The sequence below is a fragment of the Symphodus melops genome, assembly GCF_947650265.1.
Source record: "Symphodus melops genome assembly, chromosome: 2".
In the NCBI taxonomy this organism is placed as follows: Eukaryota; Metazoa; Chordata; class Actinopteri; order Labriformes; family Labridae; genus Symphodus; species Symphodus melops.
In genome coordinates this window covers 27,859,018-27,879,078 of record NC_136692.1, presented here as the reverse complement: position 1 = coordinate 27,879,078, position 20,061 = coordinate 27,859,018, and the positions used below count along the sequence as shown (strand labels likewise).

Genomic DNA, 20,061 nt, shown 5'->3' with positions numbered 1-20,061 from the left:
CTGAGGAAGTAATAGTCACAGTCTGTGCATTAGCTATATTTACAGACAAGAATTGGAATTGTAAGGCAGAGAAAGAGCAGCAGGAGACATCAGGATAAACCACTCGGTCATATAATCCCGTGCTCTCGCATGAAGGAGAAGAAAAGCTCTGACTTTAAAACCTATTAATGGGACGAGTATTGGTTTGATTTGCGTCTCAGCAGAGAACTCTGAAAGCGAAGCTCTCCTGGGTTTTTGAGGGGTGCCCGGGGCGTTGCAGACACTACAGGGGCCTGGCTTCAGTCCCAGCCTGCAGTCCTTCTGACTCACCCGGGTTCATTTGAAGACCAAACGCTGGACTGCTCCGGGCCTTCGAGAAGAGCCGACCGCTCTGTGAGCATGATGGATGCTTGTGATTGTAGGACTTACTCATATACTGTGACTCATTCTGCTCTGTTTTAACTGTAACTGATAGCTTCTCCTCTCCTGTGCTCTGCAGCTATGTAAGAAGTTCCAGTTCTGTGGACGTTTGATCACACAATGAAATTAATAGAACGGCAAAGGCAAGAAGTACAGGCGACACAATCTTTGACAGTTGACTCAAATGATACATATTTCTGATCCTGGGACCTCAGATTGCATTTACAGAGGCTGTCTGCTTCATGTGTTTACTTCTCTCTCGTTGTCTCCTATTACGGCCCCCATTTTGTGCTATTGTTGATCGTCATGGGGTTTCTTGAAAGGTGCAATATAAAAGGCCATCGAGTAATGCAGGGCACAGATTTCTCTGTTCTGTTCTCAGCTGACCTTAAAGGCTTCGATTCTGGCAGCTGAAGGTTCCCCAGAGTCCTTCAATCGTTTGATTTGAGTCTTTTTAATGGTAGCTTTGGATCTAACACGTTACTTACTCATGGAGGCGGAGGTGACCAGCATGTCCTGTTTTCTGCACAGAAGTTAAAATGAATGTTGAAGTATGATGTGTGTTGTCAAATCTGTAATAAAAAACATCCGTCTGGAAAGGTTAGGGTTAGATCACAGCCCAATCATGCCATTTCAGTGGACTTCATTTCCAATCCCAGAGGTTCAAACCACACGATGACATGACCTGAAATGTAGTTTCACGTCGCGTCATTAAAGAAAACCAGAGTTGGTCAACAATAAGTGCACAGGGAGGTGCACCTCTGTTTCTGTTGATTTCACCTTCACCACCACGTCACGTAGCTGCCTCGCTCTGTGAGACCAGGAGACGTGTTTGTCTGCGGCGCGCTCTCTAAGGTTTCACACACGCTGCGAGGGTGTCGAAACACAGCGTAATGTATTGCTCTCTGTTGTGGTGTTCCCTACGGAGAGCTCTAATTTATATCACACACACACACGCACAAATCATTCCTCTGAAGGACACATTAGCAGCAAAAAAAGTGATGTCAGGGGACACGGCTGTGTGTCTGGTGTGTGTGTGTGTGTGCAGTTGATTACACACCTGAGTGCGTCATGGAAAGGTTGTGATTGCTCTGTATTTCCTCTCCTTTGTTACACCTGTTATGCAAAACATCCCTGCATGGCTGAGTTTCCAGACTCCACGAGCATCAGGCGGCTCCCTTCGTTTGGTCCTTCTGGCGCTAACCCCTCCTGACGTGATTTCTTAACATCATTGCTCGTCCCAGCTGGTCAGCGTTAAACCAATCAGAGCGGGGCAGCAATCAAAACAAACTTAAAATCAAATCAGAGCAGGCGATAAAAGTGTCAGAGCGGCGGTTGGGTTTATGTGGTGGTTTCTCCTCACAATCTGTTTCTCCTCTACACTCGTTCACATGCCAGGATTTCTTTCCTCAGTTAGCATGACTCGATGGTTTTAGCATGTGCCTCCATCAGGGCTGTAACTTTACCCCGGGGGACTGAGTGGCTTTACATGAGCTTATAGTCCATGAGAACAAAAGGCCCACATGATCTCACAGAGTCATAAAAGAGTCGGACAGAGATAATGAACGAGAGCACCAACTCAGGTCCACTTTAAGTTTCTTGTTCGTTTTCTTCCTCGTCCCTCATTTAGCCGCAACCAAAGGGAGCTAAATTAGCCAAGAAATAACAGTCCTCCAGGGCTTTGAATGAGCTTATTATGATGTCAACTGTTGGAGTGTTTTCAAAACGTTCATATATTTATACGACCTCCATAATGTATGCTTAGATGTTAAGTAAGTGTCCATAAATCCCAGTAATTGAAATAAATATTGAAATTGCGTCACACAAAATACAAATCTCAGAGCTGTGGTTCTGTCAGATTTGAATTAAAAAGACACAAACGTGGGACGACAAATATTTCTGGATGTTAAAAAAAGGTTTTTGAGGCCTGCAAAGATGTGTTCATGTTTTGTGCATGCATTCAATTCTTTCGGATTATTTTGCCATCATTAGATACCGTAGGACAGCTGAAGATGGACGGATGATGTGATGTGTAACAAAGAGTCGAGGTGGGATTTGATCCCTACATGCGGCGCGGGACATCCGGAGCCCTGTCTGCATTGTCTAACCTCATTACCTCTTACATCTAAACATTCTTAACATGACAGTGATTCATGCTATCCCTATCGCGGTGTTCCTACTTTTCATCAGCTCGATTATTTAAACAGCAGCGTCCTGCAGCTTTTCAAAGTGTTTACACACGTCAGGTTGGGACGAGGTCACGACTTGAAATCTAGACGCCTCAGTATTATCATGCACAAGAACGCAAGCTTGTGTTATTTCAGTCCTCTTTAAAACAATTACATTCTAGAGTTTAACACCAAGAAACCTCCCAATAAACTGATCACCCACAAACCCACTGCTCTGTCACGTTTCCATATTTAAACGTGAGGATTCAGAGACCCTCTGATTTTACTAAGTAGCTCCAGAGAACATTTTTCTGTGAGACACGGCAGCCATCAAAGCAGCCTAAAACCTTCTAGAAGTTCTTCACTTACTCTGCAGACTCAAAAAATATTGTGCTGAAAGTGTTTTTTGCTACAAGCCTCCAGAAACCTTCATCAAGCAGCACTTTGGGATGATGTCATTTCGGCTCTCATTTGATCGTCTATGCCAAAGATTTAGCGAAATAAATAAGATTAAGTTTCAAACAGTCATGGTTAAGCATGGATATTTAATGCATGAGTAATTCTGCAATCATGTCCAACCCATGTTCGCGCCTTCTTCATGACTTCATCCTTGTTTTATCACCAGTTTATAGTGAAAGAAGGTTCGACAGGGATGAGAGTGTTTCCTGCTTGTAGTCCTCAGATGTTTGTTTAAAGTTGCATTTGATGTAACAAGAGAAGTAAAGAGGGATGAAATGTGCTGCTTTTCTGTCCGGGGACAGGATCTTAGGGTCTTCTCCACTCTCTTCCAAAATGTGCCAAAGTTTGAAAATGGCCGTAGAGCCAGTTTTCTGTTGTACGTCTGTTTGATTAGTAGGAGCCACTAACGCTTCAGGAGTTACCGTGATGGCTTCCTTTAGGCGTCGTCTTTGCAGCTCATCGTTTGTAGCTTGGAAACTGGGATGAATTATTCATTTTCAATCAGCGTAACAAATTGAAACACTTATCTGTATGCTTATTTTCTGGCTTAACATAAATATGTTTGCTTTTTTTTCTTTTCTTTTTCATTTTACAAATTGAAAGAAGTACCGGACATTTTTTCCACGTCCCCCCTGCAGCACTGTTCAAAGAGAGAACATCAGGGGTTCTTCATTGCAGTCACTGATTACTGCATGAGACTCTCTGTGAATCACAATAATGTGTTTCACAACCATCCGACGCTCTGTTGAGTCAATTCTAGTCATCGTGAGCGCAGGGAGCGGCGGAAAATATCACCGTCGCGCACGGCTCATTAAAGCAGATATGTTCTGCAGGCACAACATGCAGCAGACGCTGTGCAAACAGTTAGAGACAGACGTTTACATCTGGAGAGTGTCTGTCATCTGACTGCATAATCTACAACTCATTTTCTATATCATCACAACAACAGAAACGTTATTTAGACAGAAAAATCTGGAAAACATATAACAGGTCCTGTAGCTGCTGGCTGAGCGTGTAAGAACAGCTCTGGCATTTTCAGCAACATGGCTTTCGTGTTTTCTTGAATGTGTTTTCAATGACGGTGTAAATGACGGATATGTTAGAAAAGATTTGGACTCACTCAGGTAGATTCCTTCAGCCTGCAGCAGTGAAACGGGCTGTAGTGTCAGCAGGCGCGGTCATGATCGAGATAAGCTCTCCAAAAGTTTCTGCTTTTGCTCAGATTGTCTGACAACAGGAGAGAAAGAATCCCGAGGGGGAGAGACCTTTCTGTTGGAGGAATAAACCAGGAGCAGATGTGACATCACTGTCTTCAAAGGCCTACACTGAGTAGTGATTTAAACACGCAGAAGGTGAGCGCTGCTGCTTTCATACTGCACTCAACTGATTTAAACTGTTATTGTCACACCGTTACTGTACATTTACAAACAGTGCTGCAAAGCCATCAGGAGATTAAGTGACTTCTTCTGTCTGTAGAGTCGAGGTAGGAATATAAGAATGTAATGGTTGATTTAAACATGTTTCATTCTAACTGTGAAGAGATGCAATCAGAACAAATCTGTTGACGTGAATTCGTCCCAGAAGGGGGAAACTTTGGTTTCACACTCTGTTATTGACAGATAGACCGGACACAGGACGTTCTTTGAAGGAAGTGATGTCACTGAAGTGGAGGATCAATGCCTTGCTCAACGACACCTTAAGCAGTGCTGGCTGGCACCTCTCCAGCTACCAGACTGACGCCCATACTTTAGTCAGCACCTGGAGTTGATCCGGTCCCTCCAGGCTGAGCTACTGCCGCCCCAATTATGTAAAAATAACAGTGTTGTTTAAAGTCATGAATCATGGGTAAAAAAAGAGTAGATTTGACATGCATGTAAATGATCAATGATTTGATAACGAAGGACGAGCCAATCAACCAACACTGTAAACATGTCCTTATGGTGGTGACTAACTCAAGTTCACTGTGGTGAATCTTGAATGTGATGAACGAGGAGTTCTGGAGGGAAATGGAGACGAGGTTTGCTGAATATCTTCATCAAGGACTTCTGGTTTGTAATCATGTGTTTTAATGAACTGGACGTAAAAAGTGTTTTTAATGACTGAAAATGACTTCTTTTTCTTTTTCTCCTCGAACAAATGTAGAAATAAAATGGTATAATAGACGAGTTTGTTTGAGCCACACTGCTAGTAATCAGTAAAAGCCTCCAGTTTGTTCACTTTGATAGTTCTTTGAAGCATCCTCATTTTGTAATTGTCTTCCTCTTTAGTCCTTAAATGTCTCTGGGAAAGTTTAAAAAGCTATTAGTGTCAAGATGGAGTTCGGCTAACTTCAGAGGATTTGCATTAAAATGTAAATTTAGCCATTATCGATTTGTCAGGCAAACTTGACTAAACAAAGTAGAACACACCTACTGTGCTGCGCAGCTGGGGGCGAGCGAGTTCAGGAAAACAGGAGGAGAGAGAGAGGCTAAGAAAATAGTGAGAGTACAGAGGGAGATACCTGTGTGTGTGTGTGTGTGTGTGTGTGTGTGTGCGTGTGTGTGTGTGTGTGTGTGTGTGTGTGTGTGTGTGTGCGTGTGACTGCCAAAACCAAGCCAAGCAGGGATGAAGAATGAGGATGCACTGAAGGAGCCAGGTGTTCACAACACACGCACACACACACACACACACACACACACACACACACTGCACACAGCAGCTGGGTGAGATCTAAGGTTGCACTCGTGTTGCGTGACAAGGCTGCCGGGTTAAAGAGCTCTGCAGATTTTTTCCGTGGAGACAACACAAACCAGTCGTCACTGACGCACACGAACACAAGTTGCCTCTGGAGTCGCCGTCTGACTCCCAACATGTCGCTTTTCTACCTGACAAACCTCTCCAGCTCAGCGTGCTGCTAAAACAACAAACACTGCACTAAAGATTTGTTTCTATTACACACTCGCCAAATGACGCAGCCACAAAAGGGAAAGTTATTGATTAGAAATCCAACGGTCTGTTACTGTGATGCATTTCCAGAAGTTTGTTTTCTTCTTTGTCGTTTGATAAAATATTGACTCCTGGTTTTGGCTTTGCCTTTTTCTCCTAAATTAAACTAACTGTTCAGTGCCGGCTGCAGCATGAGAAACACTCCTCCTAGATTTAAACAATTATTGCCCAAATAGAAATACAGAAACACTTGGCTCTGATTGCTCCTCTCTTAAGACACTCTCTGTATTAGCAAAGAAGCTCGATACGCCAGCACAGATTCATGGGAGCTGAGGTGTGTGTGTGCACAGACCAGCGATGGAGGAATCGTCTGAATGGGTGTTGCCGTGCACACACAGAACGGGCTGTGATTGGTCCATGAATGATAACAACAGTTGTTCTGAGACAGTTTAATGTGCTACCAGGTGTCAGTCATATGTCAGTCTCAAGACAAAATAAGGATATAAGGATGTCGTGTTTAACTGGTGGCAGAAAGTTTAGTATCCACATCAGAAAGTTCTGGACGTCTCGTCTATTCTTTGAATGGTTTGTCATTAGAAGACATGTTGTCTTAGTGACAAGCTAACAGTTAGCAAAGTTACCGTTGAATGTGGACGGACATCTTTGTATCGATGAGGAGAAACCCTGCATCTTTACTGAAGAAAAACTGAAGGTCTCCAGGTTTCTTCTCTTCAGGACGTTGAATACAGATATTTGTCAGATTAGTTTTTTTGTGTTTGTGTATGAAGGCTCTCGACTGATCTGATATGATAACCTAAGGTTCATGAGAAGCCACAATCTCAGCGTGTTTCCACTTAAACACTGTAGCCTAAAGTGTATGTTAATATGCTAAAAGAACATTCGTCGTCACGTATGTTGAACAGTTCCCATGAACAAACAGTCTGCAGTGAAATTCATTTGAACGTCAGTGTGGAAAATAAGAGCACATCATTTAGAGACTTGTTTTTTATATTTGTGTTGAATATTTAACCTCCCTCTCTCATTAAGCAATGAGTGATGACTCACTGTGAGTAGGACTGTATTTACCACTGAGTCCAGTGAATGACATCTTGAAAGTGATCTTCCTCTCTTCACACCTGAGCCGGAGCAGCACAGTGAGACTCATCGTTCATACTGTAAACTTAAGGATAGATGCAGGCATGCACAGCCTTCCTGTCGCCTAACAGTTACCTCTGTCATGCACATCTTTCACTTCTCTCTCTTGCAGTAGATAATAAATCATTGATAAGAAACGTCCTGTATGTAACCTTTCTGCTCTCCTCTGCACGCGCTCTCATCTTTATTTTCCATCTGTTCTCTCTCTGCCCTCCATCTTTATCATCTATCATCTCCTGGCACCTGCTCTGCTCTTCTCTTCTCTTTTCTCTCTATTGTTCACCTGCTCGCCTCCTCTCCGTGCGCTGCTCTCCCGCCTGTGACCCGATCACAGCGTGCCGTCTTGAAGGATGTCTCAATTCCTAAAATCCATCTGGAGGAGAGGGAGAGGAGGTGTGCAGGACGCGGGTGAGCTTTGCAGAAATCCTGGGAAGAAAAACCCGAGGCTTGAAACTCAGCTGAAACAAACCAACGCGAAATGAAAACGTATGACATCCTTCAATGTGCAGCCTCTGTTGTTTTCTCCTGACACAGATCATAAATGACGCAGTAACAAACAGATGCAGTTGTCTTTTCATCGCCCTGTAAGACAGATGTTTCCATTTCCAGATATCTGTGAGCTCCTCCCCTCTCTCCTTTTTTCTTAAAAGTGTGAGTTTGTTTGGATACAGTCACTTCTACATTAGTTGAAGTTACTTTAATCGTGGTGTCGGCACCTCATGTTTGGAACGCTCCCCCCTCCTCTGACTCGTTCACTCTTTCTGCCGCGTCACCTGCACACTGCACAGAGCGTACAATATTTGAACACGACATAAAAGTCTAAAGCGTCTCGTGCAGATCTTGGTTACAAACAAGCAGTGTGTTGCATTTTGTCAAGATTGGTCTGAACAGTGTGAGAGCAGCCTTAAGGAGGTGGGAGGTGACGGGAGGAGAGGAGGAAAGGAAAGGAATAAGGACATACAAACTGAAAAATGTCAAGAGGACCTTCTGTCTTCGTCCTCCCTCCCTCAAGCTGATTCTGAAGTAGAAGGGGGGGCTTGAGTATGCAGTACTTTCGTCTGTTATTCTGCATGCAGGGAATTTCAGAGTAAAAATACTGAACATATTCCATATTATTCCAAATTATTAATTCCTAAGAATTTCAGTTCATTTGCTGATCTTGTCCTCGATTTTTCCAATCTGTAAAGGCATCATACTATCATTTTAAGAGCAGAGAGCCTGCTAGACTTGTCATTCCTGGAGTCTTGGTGGCTTCACTTCATACACTCGAACACATCCAAGTCTCTGAAGCGCAAGTTGTTCTGCCAGTTGCTCCCCCGGGACGAGAGAGCAGCATAACTCTGCTCTCTCAGGCACTTTGGGGAGAAGCCAGGAGGCACCTCGCCATTTGACAGACTGAGTATTTCATCGAGAGTTATTTTTACTCCATTGATCAGAGCCTGAAAAGAATATTGTCTTGAGCCAGAACAACAAGCTGCGATGCAATCATAGCTGCGCTTTAAACCGCGTCCCTGCGGAGCGCACTGGGCAGCTGTGTCCGACCTTTTGACCCTCATAATATCTGCCTATACGACCCGGTTTCTACCACGCGTAAACACACAGAGAGAGAGACTGCTGCAATGTTTGAGGAAATACAGTAGGTAGGTTTGGTATTCTCGAGAGGCCATAAAGGGATATTTCAGTCTCTCCCTCTCTGCTTGTAATCCCTGGTACAATGTGTTCTACCACGCCGTCTTTGATATGGAGATCGACTGAGAGGAGGCAGAAACACAATGTCACACACACTTCCCAAAAAACTCTTCCAAACAGTGCAGGTGGGTGTCGGAGGACGAAAAGCAACTCCCGAGACATTTTATGAGGAGGCAATGCTCTTTGTTGTCGGACAGAAACGAATAGCAGAGAAGTGAAGATTGAAATGTTGCCCAGAATGCTAATCACAGGCTAATGCTATGTTCAGAATATATGATAACCCTGTGCAGGGACACTTTAACCTGCAATAAATAAACAAACGTTAATGTGAGCTTTAAATAAATTCAGAGTTGTGCCTTCTTTGAAAAGAGCTTCATCCACATTTCAGCTGCCAAATTCAAAACAACCAATCAGAGGGGAGCTTATCTATAGGGGCTTATTCTGATTGGTCAAATGTTTGCAATCTGGAAGGCACTTCTAAATAAAATGTTAGTTTTTTTAAAACGTATTGCAGTGAAGGCAGCTTTTTGCACAAATTATTTCCCACATTTTCCAGTTGGAGGACGATGAAATGCAGTATATTGTTCCTCACTAGCAGTAAAGTTTGGCTTCTAATGAAGGTGGATCTCTGTGGGTTTATTTAAAGGGATGCGTTTAGCGGTTGAACACAACAATACTTTCCCTGTTGACCATCATCGGCCGGTAAGTAGGCGATGAGTGTCGTAAATCTGTTTTATGGCGCAGTTTTAATGATGGCAAGCAGCAACACCTGACTGCTGCAGAGAGTTTTTTTTTATTGAGCAGAATTCACATGTAGGACAAATTTTGATTTGTATTCATGGTCAAACGTGGAAGAATATATTTGGCAGTCTTACATCGTCTCTTAGAAATATCAGCGGCATGCAGTTTGTAAGACACGATTGAAGAAGAGGTTCACTCACAACTATTCATTAAATCACATCGCTAATATACAAAGCATCCACCAGATCTACAGAGAAGTAATGACATGTACGTTGGTGTCTGATATGGCATCTCTAGAAAGTAAAGCTCTGCACCTACTGCACTTTGCTGTTCTGATCCAGCCGTCGTAGCACACACGAGCTAGGTGTTTGTTTTCTGAGCACAGGTGAACTTTTGATATCTGATTATGATTCAGCCTCATGAGGCCTCTGCAGAAATGAAACAGAGCTTCTGCTTTATTCAGAACAGATTCAGAAAATAGAGAGATTCTGCACCTTTAGCTGTGACAATGGAGTTGGAAAACGACGTCTCTGTCAAGATTCTGTGCACTGTAATGCACATGTGTGTGCCGTGAGACAAAACAACACAAAGCATCAAACTAAACACATTTTTTTGTCCGAGATCATCTGTGTGTTATTGAAGCCGTCCTGTACTCTTGTGTCCATGCTGGTGTGAATGATGAACTTCGTGGTTGCTGCTTAATGAGGTCGAAGAACTTTGATCTGTTCTCGTTCTGTTGGCATTCAGACTCCATTTTTAAAGTCGACTTTTGGTTCTTTAAAACTTTTTTTTTTTTGTGAGAGTTGTGCGTGTGAGACCAAACAGCCAGAGTCAGAGGAAATGTCATTGAGGCTGTGGCATGTTTACATATTTACAGATGTGAGTGTAATATTTGATATTTGAATAAGACATGAAATGTACCCCTGTAATGAGATCATATATTACTTATTGTTTTCCCCAGGAATAATAACAAAACAAAAAAAAACCTCTCCGAGTAGCTTTTAATATAAAAAGGGCCACAGGACATCCAGCTTTTTGATCATGTAAATGAAACACAAAGCAGATTCAGACTTACCTGTGTGGAAACTGATTTAACTGTCTCAGGAGGATCAGTCTAGGTGATGCAGTTTTCTGCAGACAAACTGGGGCAGGCTGATCAATTCTGCACCTATTCTGAAATGAAACCAGTGGAGCGTATCTGCTGTTTAATATTTGCCCACATGCAGCACTAATCCTGTGTTGTTCCTGTTTCCTCTGCAGAAGCCACCGGCCCTTTTTTCCTCCATCCACAGCGTCACTCTGGGGGAGGAAGTGGGGGTTGGGCTTTTAATAGAAAATGCCAACATGCATGTGATTTTCTATCTCAGTTGGAGGGAACAAGCCACAAGGCTTTCTAGTAAATAATCAAACACAGACTCCAGTCATGGTTGTTGTCGAGCTTTTTGCATCAAACTGCTGGACTTTAGTTCAACCTGAAACTGAAAAAACACCACATGCATGATTGGAGCAAGGTTGTCACGACAACAGAATGTTAAACTTTGACATGGTTCATGTAACTACATTTTAATACCACTACCACAGGCAGCCAACATTTCATAATTTATTGATATTTATTACTTAAAAAAACAGGCAAACTCAGGCACAGCTTTCTAGGTTTTGACATGTTTGTTTAATTTAGACACTTTGTCTTTCAGCAGTTTTTGGTTAAAAATGGAGCTAAAGCTCCGAACTATTTTTTTTTTTTTTGTTTAAATACTATCAATGATTAAATTAATGTAAATTTTACCTTTTTAAAATGTAGTATTAAATAATGTTTTCACAACATATCAATCAAAAAGTTAAACCACGTGCGTGCATTTTTTAAAAATCTTGAATGTGCGACTAACAAAACCCATAGTGGACATGTATTCATGTGTCTCTCCTCACCGTCTCTTGACTTATTCATGTCATTGTGTCGGGATAAGACTGCTTTATTTCCTGTGATAATGACTCGTTAATGTTGGAACGCCGGCGTTGTCATCGCGAGATCATGAAATAGTTCAGTGGAGAAATTGAGAATGCTACAGAAATTTTGTTATTTGGGAAAATTGAATTAAAAAATACTGTCTGGACGTCTGTCTGCTCATGGATACTGTATTGATCTCGTCGGGTCTGAGTGTGTGTGTGTGTTGTTATTCACCAGGTGAGTTGTGTCTTTTTAGAAGATAATCAAATACATTTGTGTGTGTTTTGGAGCGAAGAGATAAAGTTCTGTGTTTTATTCCCAGCCCCAACATCGCCAAACAAGATAGCAATTCTTTTCCTGCAAATGACCTAACATTGATTTTTGTATTTCAATTTCTCCGCTTGCTTGCAAATGTGTGAGCTCAAGAGATTTCAGTGGAGACGTAACACATTTTTTATCTGTAAAGCCAGCCTGCACAGAGAGCTTTTAATGCAATGTGTTTCTCTCTCGTTCCTTCACTTTTCAACGGCTAATTTCTTTTTCACATTTGTATGGAATGCGAGGCCGGTCAGCGTTATCTGTCTGGGCAAAACACACACAAAGACTCCCTTACACAAACACTCACACATAGAGCGAGAGAGAGAGAGTGTGTGGAAGAGCCATTTAGCATTCTGGAGTCACTAAATGCCAAGGTTACCACATCGATACACAATTGATTTTGCCCGCTCTTCCTGTGGGTCTGGTCTCGCAGACCCACAACAAATACCGCACCTCTCACCAAGTTCTTCTTCATTCACAAATCAGCAGTAGTGAAGTTGCATTTCGGAATTTAATCAAGCTCTGTCCTTGTGGATTATGAAGGGGAGTCAGCTGGGAGAGATGAGTGTGTCAAAGTGTGCTGGACATGCAGAGGAGCAGAAACAGCAGAGACCTGAATCCACTGCACCAGCGGCCTCTCCGTGACTCTATTTGGCAACTAAAGCTGGCACAATGTTTGATCATCTGACGCTTTTCCATGTCATGGTTTTAAAACAACACAGTCAGTGTTCACTTCAAGATTCACACTTTTAGTTCAATACACAGGTCTCTTCTTTACAAGCAGACAGAGAGCAGAGGAGGCTACACTGACTAAATAGCACAAATACTTTAACAACATTGACATACAGGACTTCTATTTTTGCTTTCATCTCCAAACAGGTACTGATATCATAAGCATTTCACGAGGATCGTATCTTAATTTACAACATTAATACCGACCAAAGATATATATATATATATACACACACACATGTATATATGTATGTGTGTGCATATGTGTGTATGTATGTATATACACACACACATGTATATATGTATGTGTGTATGTATGTATATACATATACATACATCATATACATATATACATATACACACACATAAATATATACACATATACAGTATACGTATATATGTACATATATATAATAGGTGGACATGGGCGCTGTGACATCACTTATTAGTTTGCCATATACACTCGAGTTTGGAGGTGGGGCTGGAGAGGAGCAATTTGTTAGCAAACGTCAAGTATCAAAGTTCGACAGTCTTTGCCCATGGCTAATTATTTAGCTGCATAATTAGTTTGTTAACCACAGTGTTTCAAAGAGAAGGAGATTAATTTGTCAGGCTAGCAGACCCGGGTTGTTTATTTATCAGACGTGACAGAAGAGAGAGCTTGTGGCAGGCTGCAGACTTGCTGCTGGTGTGGTAGAATAAGTGTTAAAAGATTAACGAAAGAGAACAAAAACAAAGAAACTCTGTGTTGTTTTCTGTTGTGTTGTAGTTAGGCAGCTTAACGGTGTCTCTGTTGAAATAAAACAGACAGACCAACAACAATCCTGACTCCTATCCACGGTGCAGCAAAAATAGCTCAGTGTATGACAAACACTGAACAAGCCATTTGTGGTTTTCACAGACACAGTTAGCTGCTAATTGTTGCTAACATGTAGTTAGTTGTTGTTAGCATGTAGTTAAGAGCCTGTACTTGTCATGTTGAGAGAAATGAGCGATAGTGAGTAAAACAGTTTTGTACCAGGCTGTACATGTTTATCTCTGCTGTGAGGTTTTTAACATGAGGCTCTATGGAGTCACTGCAGGAGACAGCCTCCAGTGGACACTAGAGGAACTGCAGCTTTTATTATTTTTCCGCTTTATGTAACTTTATGTTTCAGTGTTAACTTTTTGCAGCTTCACCCACATCACACCATCAGCAGACATCACCAAACTTCCTACTCAGTCATTTATTTATAATTTAAGTTTTTGATTTGCTGTGATTGTGACTTTTATTCATTCTCCACATTCATCATCCTTTTGTTTTCTTTTTTTGGTTGTGTTCATTTTTTCTTTAGGTTCTCCAATGCCCTCCCCCTCCTGTCCACCATCTGTCATTGACCAATCACATCTGCAATCAGCCAATCCTCATGACAACCAGTTGTTAGGCGATGTGGCTGAGCCAGACTCAGAGGAAGAGGAGGAGGAGGAAGAAGAGGAGCAGGAGGAGTATGCAGCTCGATTGTACATACCTGTAACTCATGGTAAAGGGACTTTCATTTCATTCAAAAGCTGTTTCTTTGTCTTTCTATCTGAACTGGAATTTGGCTGATTTTTTGGGATGATATTTCTTTTTATAGAAATCGTGCATTGTGATTAATATTGGATATATTTTTGCTTTCAAATTTAAAATAATGAATGAAAATCTGCTTTGCATCTGACCTTTTTTTAATCTCCATTTCTCAAAAAAAGCAGGCTTTGGTCATCTAATCGGTCAAATCCTGGTCATCCGTATATTTCCTTTGGATATTTTTATCCCCCTGCGTTAGGATTTGTCTGCCATGTGTAGCAGATCAGTGTGATTGGGTTAGGGTTGGAAGACCGTAATTCTTCTCCTCCCCCTTGTTCAGATCTATTTTTATATCTAAATCTGAGCATCCAGCTGCTGTACGTTCCCTCGCTCTTACTATTCAGATGTTGGCTCATGTTTCGTCACAGTCCTTCAGGTATATCATGCAGGTGGTCTGCAGTAAGAGATGTGTTGTGAGCCAGACGTAGTCGTGCAGGTCAAGTGAATTCCCCTGTACTACTTCATCCTCCCTGAGTCTCTCTCCGACTGTAATATGTACCATTCTGTGGTTTATTTCTCATGGTGAAATCACTCTCAACACTTGGCAAGCGTTGCAGTCTGGAGGCTTGAACTCGTGATGACTTCCAGCAGTTGTCCTCGATTGATCAGCCCTCCTCCGTGGGAGTCACACCGGCCTTCTCCATCTCTGTCACACTTTCTCCCGGCCGTTCTTGTTCTCTCCTTTTTCTCTCCAGCCCTCCTTTTCTTTCATGTCTTATCACACAAAACCCCTCAACTTTATCTGCTCTGAGAGACAAGTGACAGATACATGAAAAGAGCAATTAGAGCTGGGAGTCTAGCTTAAGGTCAACAATCGATGAATGAAAAGATGTTGTTGTGACTGCTCTCTGAAGCACAGTTTGTGTCTCGGAGCGAGGGGCTGGAAAAACGTGCGCAGGGCGGAATATTGGGGAAGTTATCAGAAATTGAAAACATCTGTTGAATGGACATATGTTGGCTGCAGTTAGGGGAACTTTACAGCCACTTTGACTGTAAAGCTTTGATCCTGGTTCTGTGAGTTTACTTTAAGTAGTTGGTTTCCCTTTGGCTCTTCTAATGTTCTTAGCTCATGTTAGACTTATCAGAGCCTGTGTGTCTAAGTGGTCAGTTAGAGCCTCCACAAGGACTCCCCGAACTGCTCTGGGATTTTTAAAATACGTTTGATTGATTTAGAAAAAGAAAAAGCTTCTTTGATTGTATTTGGGGGTCAGTGGTAGAGTCGTTCACCTCGCAACCTGAAGGTTGAGGGTTCGATCCCCAGTTCTTGCAGCCACATGTCTGATGTGTCCGTGGGTAAGACACTCGACCCCAAGTTGCTCCCGTTGCTTCGTGTCAGCATGTAAATGTGTGAGAAGACTAAAAAAGTGCCATACAAGCTGAAGTCTGTTTGCAAAGAGGTCAAAACTGTTTTTTTTTTTTGTTTGTTTTGAAGTCCTGACTTCAAATTCAGCCTCCGGCTCCTTCAGCTCAGCCTTTGATAGGGTCTGTGGTGCTTGTGGTTTCTTCTACATGTTCGGCTTGTTTTGGGTTTTTTTTATCACTTGAACACACAGACACTCTCTCTGATAGGAGAGACTGATGTGAAGTCAGTCAGCGGGAGAAGAGGGTTTGGGCATAGAAAGCAGGCAGGGCTGAAGGAGAGCTGTGAAACGTTGAAGCTTTTGAGAAAATGATTATTCTTGTTTCCTGCAGTGAAAGTGTTGAAATGTGGTCACAGTGTCAAAGTGAAAAGAATCCCGTCTCTTCAGGACATTTCTCGCCGCTGTCTCCCCTGGTATTTGGAGAAACTGAGATCGTTCTAACTTTAAGTCAAAGACCAGAAAAGTGAAACTAGTGATCACTGACTTTGCTCCTATGTGTAAATCGGTCTCTCTGCTCGGAATCTGCTGCTTTTTACGTCGGCCATCTTGGTTTCTTCACAGACGTCTCTTCTTCACCAAACAGTTTTGTCCTCACACATATCTGAACCTGTGTGACACCCATCCTGCGTCCTCTGACCTAATGGAAACTCAAAGAGTCTGATCTCTATCAGTACTGATTCATCCATTCAGCCTGACATCAACCTGACTTGGGAAGTGGCACACAATACAACCTGATAAAACTAAAACAACAACAATCAATTCAAGCTAAACAGGCCTCTTTCCGTACAAAAGTTACAAATATTTCGAGTCAAATGTTTGCTGAGATATATATTTAAGATAATTACAGAAACCTTAAAACATCTACAGTGAATAGTATTTCCTGCAGCTGAAAGCCAACGAGCATGATCGTTTTTCCTGCGTGGGAGGAAATAACTCACCATGCCAGAAGAGTGCTCGACATGCTGGAAAGCTGCAGAGGAACGCCAACTCGTGCCAAAGGTGCAGGACAAACTCCAGCCAAAGATGCTAACACTTGGCCTGACTATAATGGCTGACCATCAGCCAGGTGTGTCAGCGTTCTAACACTCACAAGTAGCCAGTTAAAGCCAGCATAGGTTGGTCAGCTCTCTCAGTGCAAGTTAAAAGGCTTGGCTGGCAGCACTAAATGTGTTCAATAGTGAGTCTGGAGGACATGAAAGCATGAGTGACCTTTTCTTAACCAACAGAGGAAGGAAACTCAGTTTGTTGGTCCAAAGTCTCTGATTGGCTGCAGCACTTTAGTCTCCTGACATTTAAAGGTGAAAAATGCATCCTGGGTTAAAGGTCGATATTTAATATCAATACTATGCTGTGATGAAGAATTGAAAAGTCAAATAATTGAAATCAATGTCACTTATTTTTCTGGGCCAAATTTCGCCGGAATAAAAAAAACTTGTGGAGTTGTTTGTCTCTGCAGTGTTTCCCTCTCTCTGTCTTGATTTTGATTGGACGTTGACGGAGAAGTGACACTGACTGAAGTGTTGTGGTGTCTTTCTTCTAAGAGTTCTGGGAGGACAGCGACGAGAACTGCTGATACTAAAAGTTTCTTTGTTTTGGAAAATGCTCTGCTGCGTTGGGTGTCAAAAATAGGCGGAGTCACTGGACAGAGGTACTGTCTCTTTAAGGCAGGTTAACTGTAAAACAGTGCAGCAGGCAGATGACGTTTTTAGTTTGCGTGTGAACAGTGGACACACAATAAGCTTTTTGTTCCCGGTCCAATTAACGACAGGATTTCATTTGACAGGATTTCAGCATATTCAGCATCCACTCTGACTGCCATCATCTCTGATCATATATAGCTCTCCACATGGCAAATATTAGGCTGCAAGTGGAGGATGAAACCAAAGTCTGGCAGTTTGAGCCGGTTCAGATCTGATCCAGGACCTGCTTGCCTGCGGAGGTTTACTCGCACCAGATGCAGAGTTGCATTTCCTGGCTGAAGACCCGGGATCGGTCTTCTTATAGAGCGGAGTTTGATAGGAAACAGACTCTGATGATTTGAAGAAAGGAACTAAGACAACCACATTTAGAGTCAGACTATCGGGGGGGGGGGCATGAAAGGGAGGAGAGTGGAAGCGAGGAGAGAGTGAGAAAAGAGAGACAGCTGCCCGGAGTGATGGGAATCAGGAGACAGACAGACGTCTCCTCATATATACATCGCCATCTAAATGTAATCACAACCAGCTCTAAAGTGGCCTAAAGGTTGTGTGCGTGTGTGCGTGTGTGTGTGTGTGTGCAGATGTGTGTGGTCCTCCTCCCTGTAAGTAGTCCCAGCCTGACCAAACCCACCAATGTTCAGCCAAACATCTAAAATATCACTCTCACCACTTCCTGCACTTTAGGCTTTTTTTTCCCTCTTCTCGCTCATTTTGCTCTGAAGCCAAATATCAGACGTCTGCAGCTTAGATGGTCGTGCAAAAAAAAAAAGCAGGCATGCAGATGCAGAAAACGTGGTTGTTTACAGGAGGAAGGAGCGCAGCGGGGGGAGAGAGAGAGAATGTGAGAACGGGGAAGAGAATCCAGGTTTTTCCTTTTCCCTTTTTTTTTTTTTTCCTACTGAAAGAATATTTGTATTGGCTGCTGGAAGCATCAGAGACGGTGTGAAAAACCACTTGTTCAGTCCAAAGCATTTTGTGAAAGTCTGCCTCACTGCCCTTAATGGGTTTCAGGATAGGAGCCTCATAAAAGCCAAAGATATTCTGCAACAGAAAAGATAATAAACACTGCTGTTTGATGGTGATTCACATGCAACTGTAGCTGCTGACAGACGACAGTTTTACTGACTTCTATTGTGCTGGAACAACAAATCATTCTGTTTGACCCCATGGTTGCATTCTTGCAGAGGAGCTTTGCTTTTTTTGCGCCCAGTGGAAAGTGTAGTCGTCTTTTCTGTGATTCGTTGGGTTTCCAGTGTTTTTGCACATGCACAAACGTTTCCCAACATGAGCTGCATGTGTGAACACAAAACAAGCAAAATATTTAAGCTGACTTTTTCCCTGCCAGCCGTCTTATAACGCTCAGTTCATTACGAAGGAGCGGGCTTGACGATGGCGTTCATCCTGCTCGTGAGGATGCTGCTGGAGAAACGTAAGGCTGAAACGTCTTCACACTGAAAGGAAAGAGGAAGAAGAAGGACAGGTATACGGCCCTGTGCAGCTTTGAGTATCGCAGAGAGACCTCAGCGTGTGTTAGCTTCTCACAGCATGAAGACAAACACATCAGAGTTATTATTAAGAACATCTGCGTGACGCAATGGATGCTGTTACATGTTATGAATGTGGACGTTGAGCGTGTTGTATGAGGGGAACGCTGTGTGTTTGCTTTTCAACAGAGGAAAGAGGAAGTTGAGTTGAGGAGTTTGAGTTCGTGTGTTGTGAGCTGGGTCGGACTGAACGTTGGTCTTGAGACTTTGAAGTGAATTGAAGAGTGAGGCAGTCACACATGCATAGACCCGTTTTGCATTGCTGTGTTCTTGGAGATATTAAGATATTATTCCTGTGTTGTTTTGTTGAGTTTGTAGTTTCTTTTTTTGGTTGTATTTTTAGTCTCGTTTGTTGGTTTGATGAATATTAAAATGTGCTGAACTTTGAACCGTATTTATTTACCAGAGTTAATCATTGAAGGTGGATGGTGCTGAATTCAGATTTCAGAAAAACTGAAAGTTAGATGAGTCCACAATTATGGCAGAAACCAATTATCTAAAAACATCTGTTAGAGTGTTTGTTTTATATGTGCTGGAATAGAAGCAGCAGCTCGAACCACTTTAGCTTCTATTTGTGCACATTATTACCATAAAGTTAAAATACATCAATGTTCGCCTCCAGCTGTTGGTGATACACCGAGGCTGCATCACTGCATTTATTTGTCCACACACAAGAAGAAAACGGGCGACAGGTGTTTGACATGCAGGTGATGATCTCTACCTGCGCTGATGAACCTCTAACCAAGGAAGTTTGTGTGCAGCCAAGTGTCTGAAAACAGACGTCTCAGAAGAGTGTCTGCTTCTGTCTCACACACACACACACACACACACACACACACACACGCTCTCACAAATGTCTCTTTGTTTACAGTCGTGGGCTGAGCAGTGTTGGGACACATGGTGTATTATTTAATTCACACGGCTGCCTCGGGCTAACTCTTCTTCTCTGCTTCTCCTTGTAGTCAGCAGCTGTATGTTTGTGTGTGTGTGTGTGTGTGTGTGTGGGGCATGGATTCTCTCTGACAGATAGTCGTAGATGCATCATAAATAAACCTGATAAATGATTGCTGACGGTGACAGATCACAGAAGCTGAGAGAGAAACTTTTTTAGTGTCTGACACACTGAAAGTGCATCGTCCAATCACTGATGAGGACGGATAATTAAAATACACACACGTGGCAGGTAGGGACCTACGCTACAACACGCAGGACAGATCGTTCTTATTTACTATAGATTCTGTTATTTTCAGTGTACAGTGGACTTTCAGATTTGGTTTGATTTGCACACATACATGTTGCTCTCTACGCACAAACACAATATT

At 42.6% G+C, this 20,061-nt stretch overlaps 1 protein-coding gene across 1 annotated transcript in view; it reads left to right on the top strand.

The window, feature by feature from the left end:
• Nucleotides 1-20,061, top strand: part of tenm3 (teneurin transmembrane protein 3) — a 212,732-nt gene that overhangs the window by 69,419 nt on the left and 123,252 nt on the right. The window contains 1 exon segment of the mRNA XM_079338171.1: nt 13,866-14,051. Within this exon segment, the coding sequence (XP_079194297.1) occupies nt 13,866-14,051 (186 nt within the window).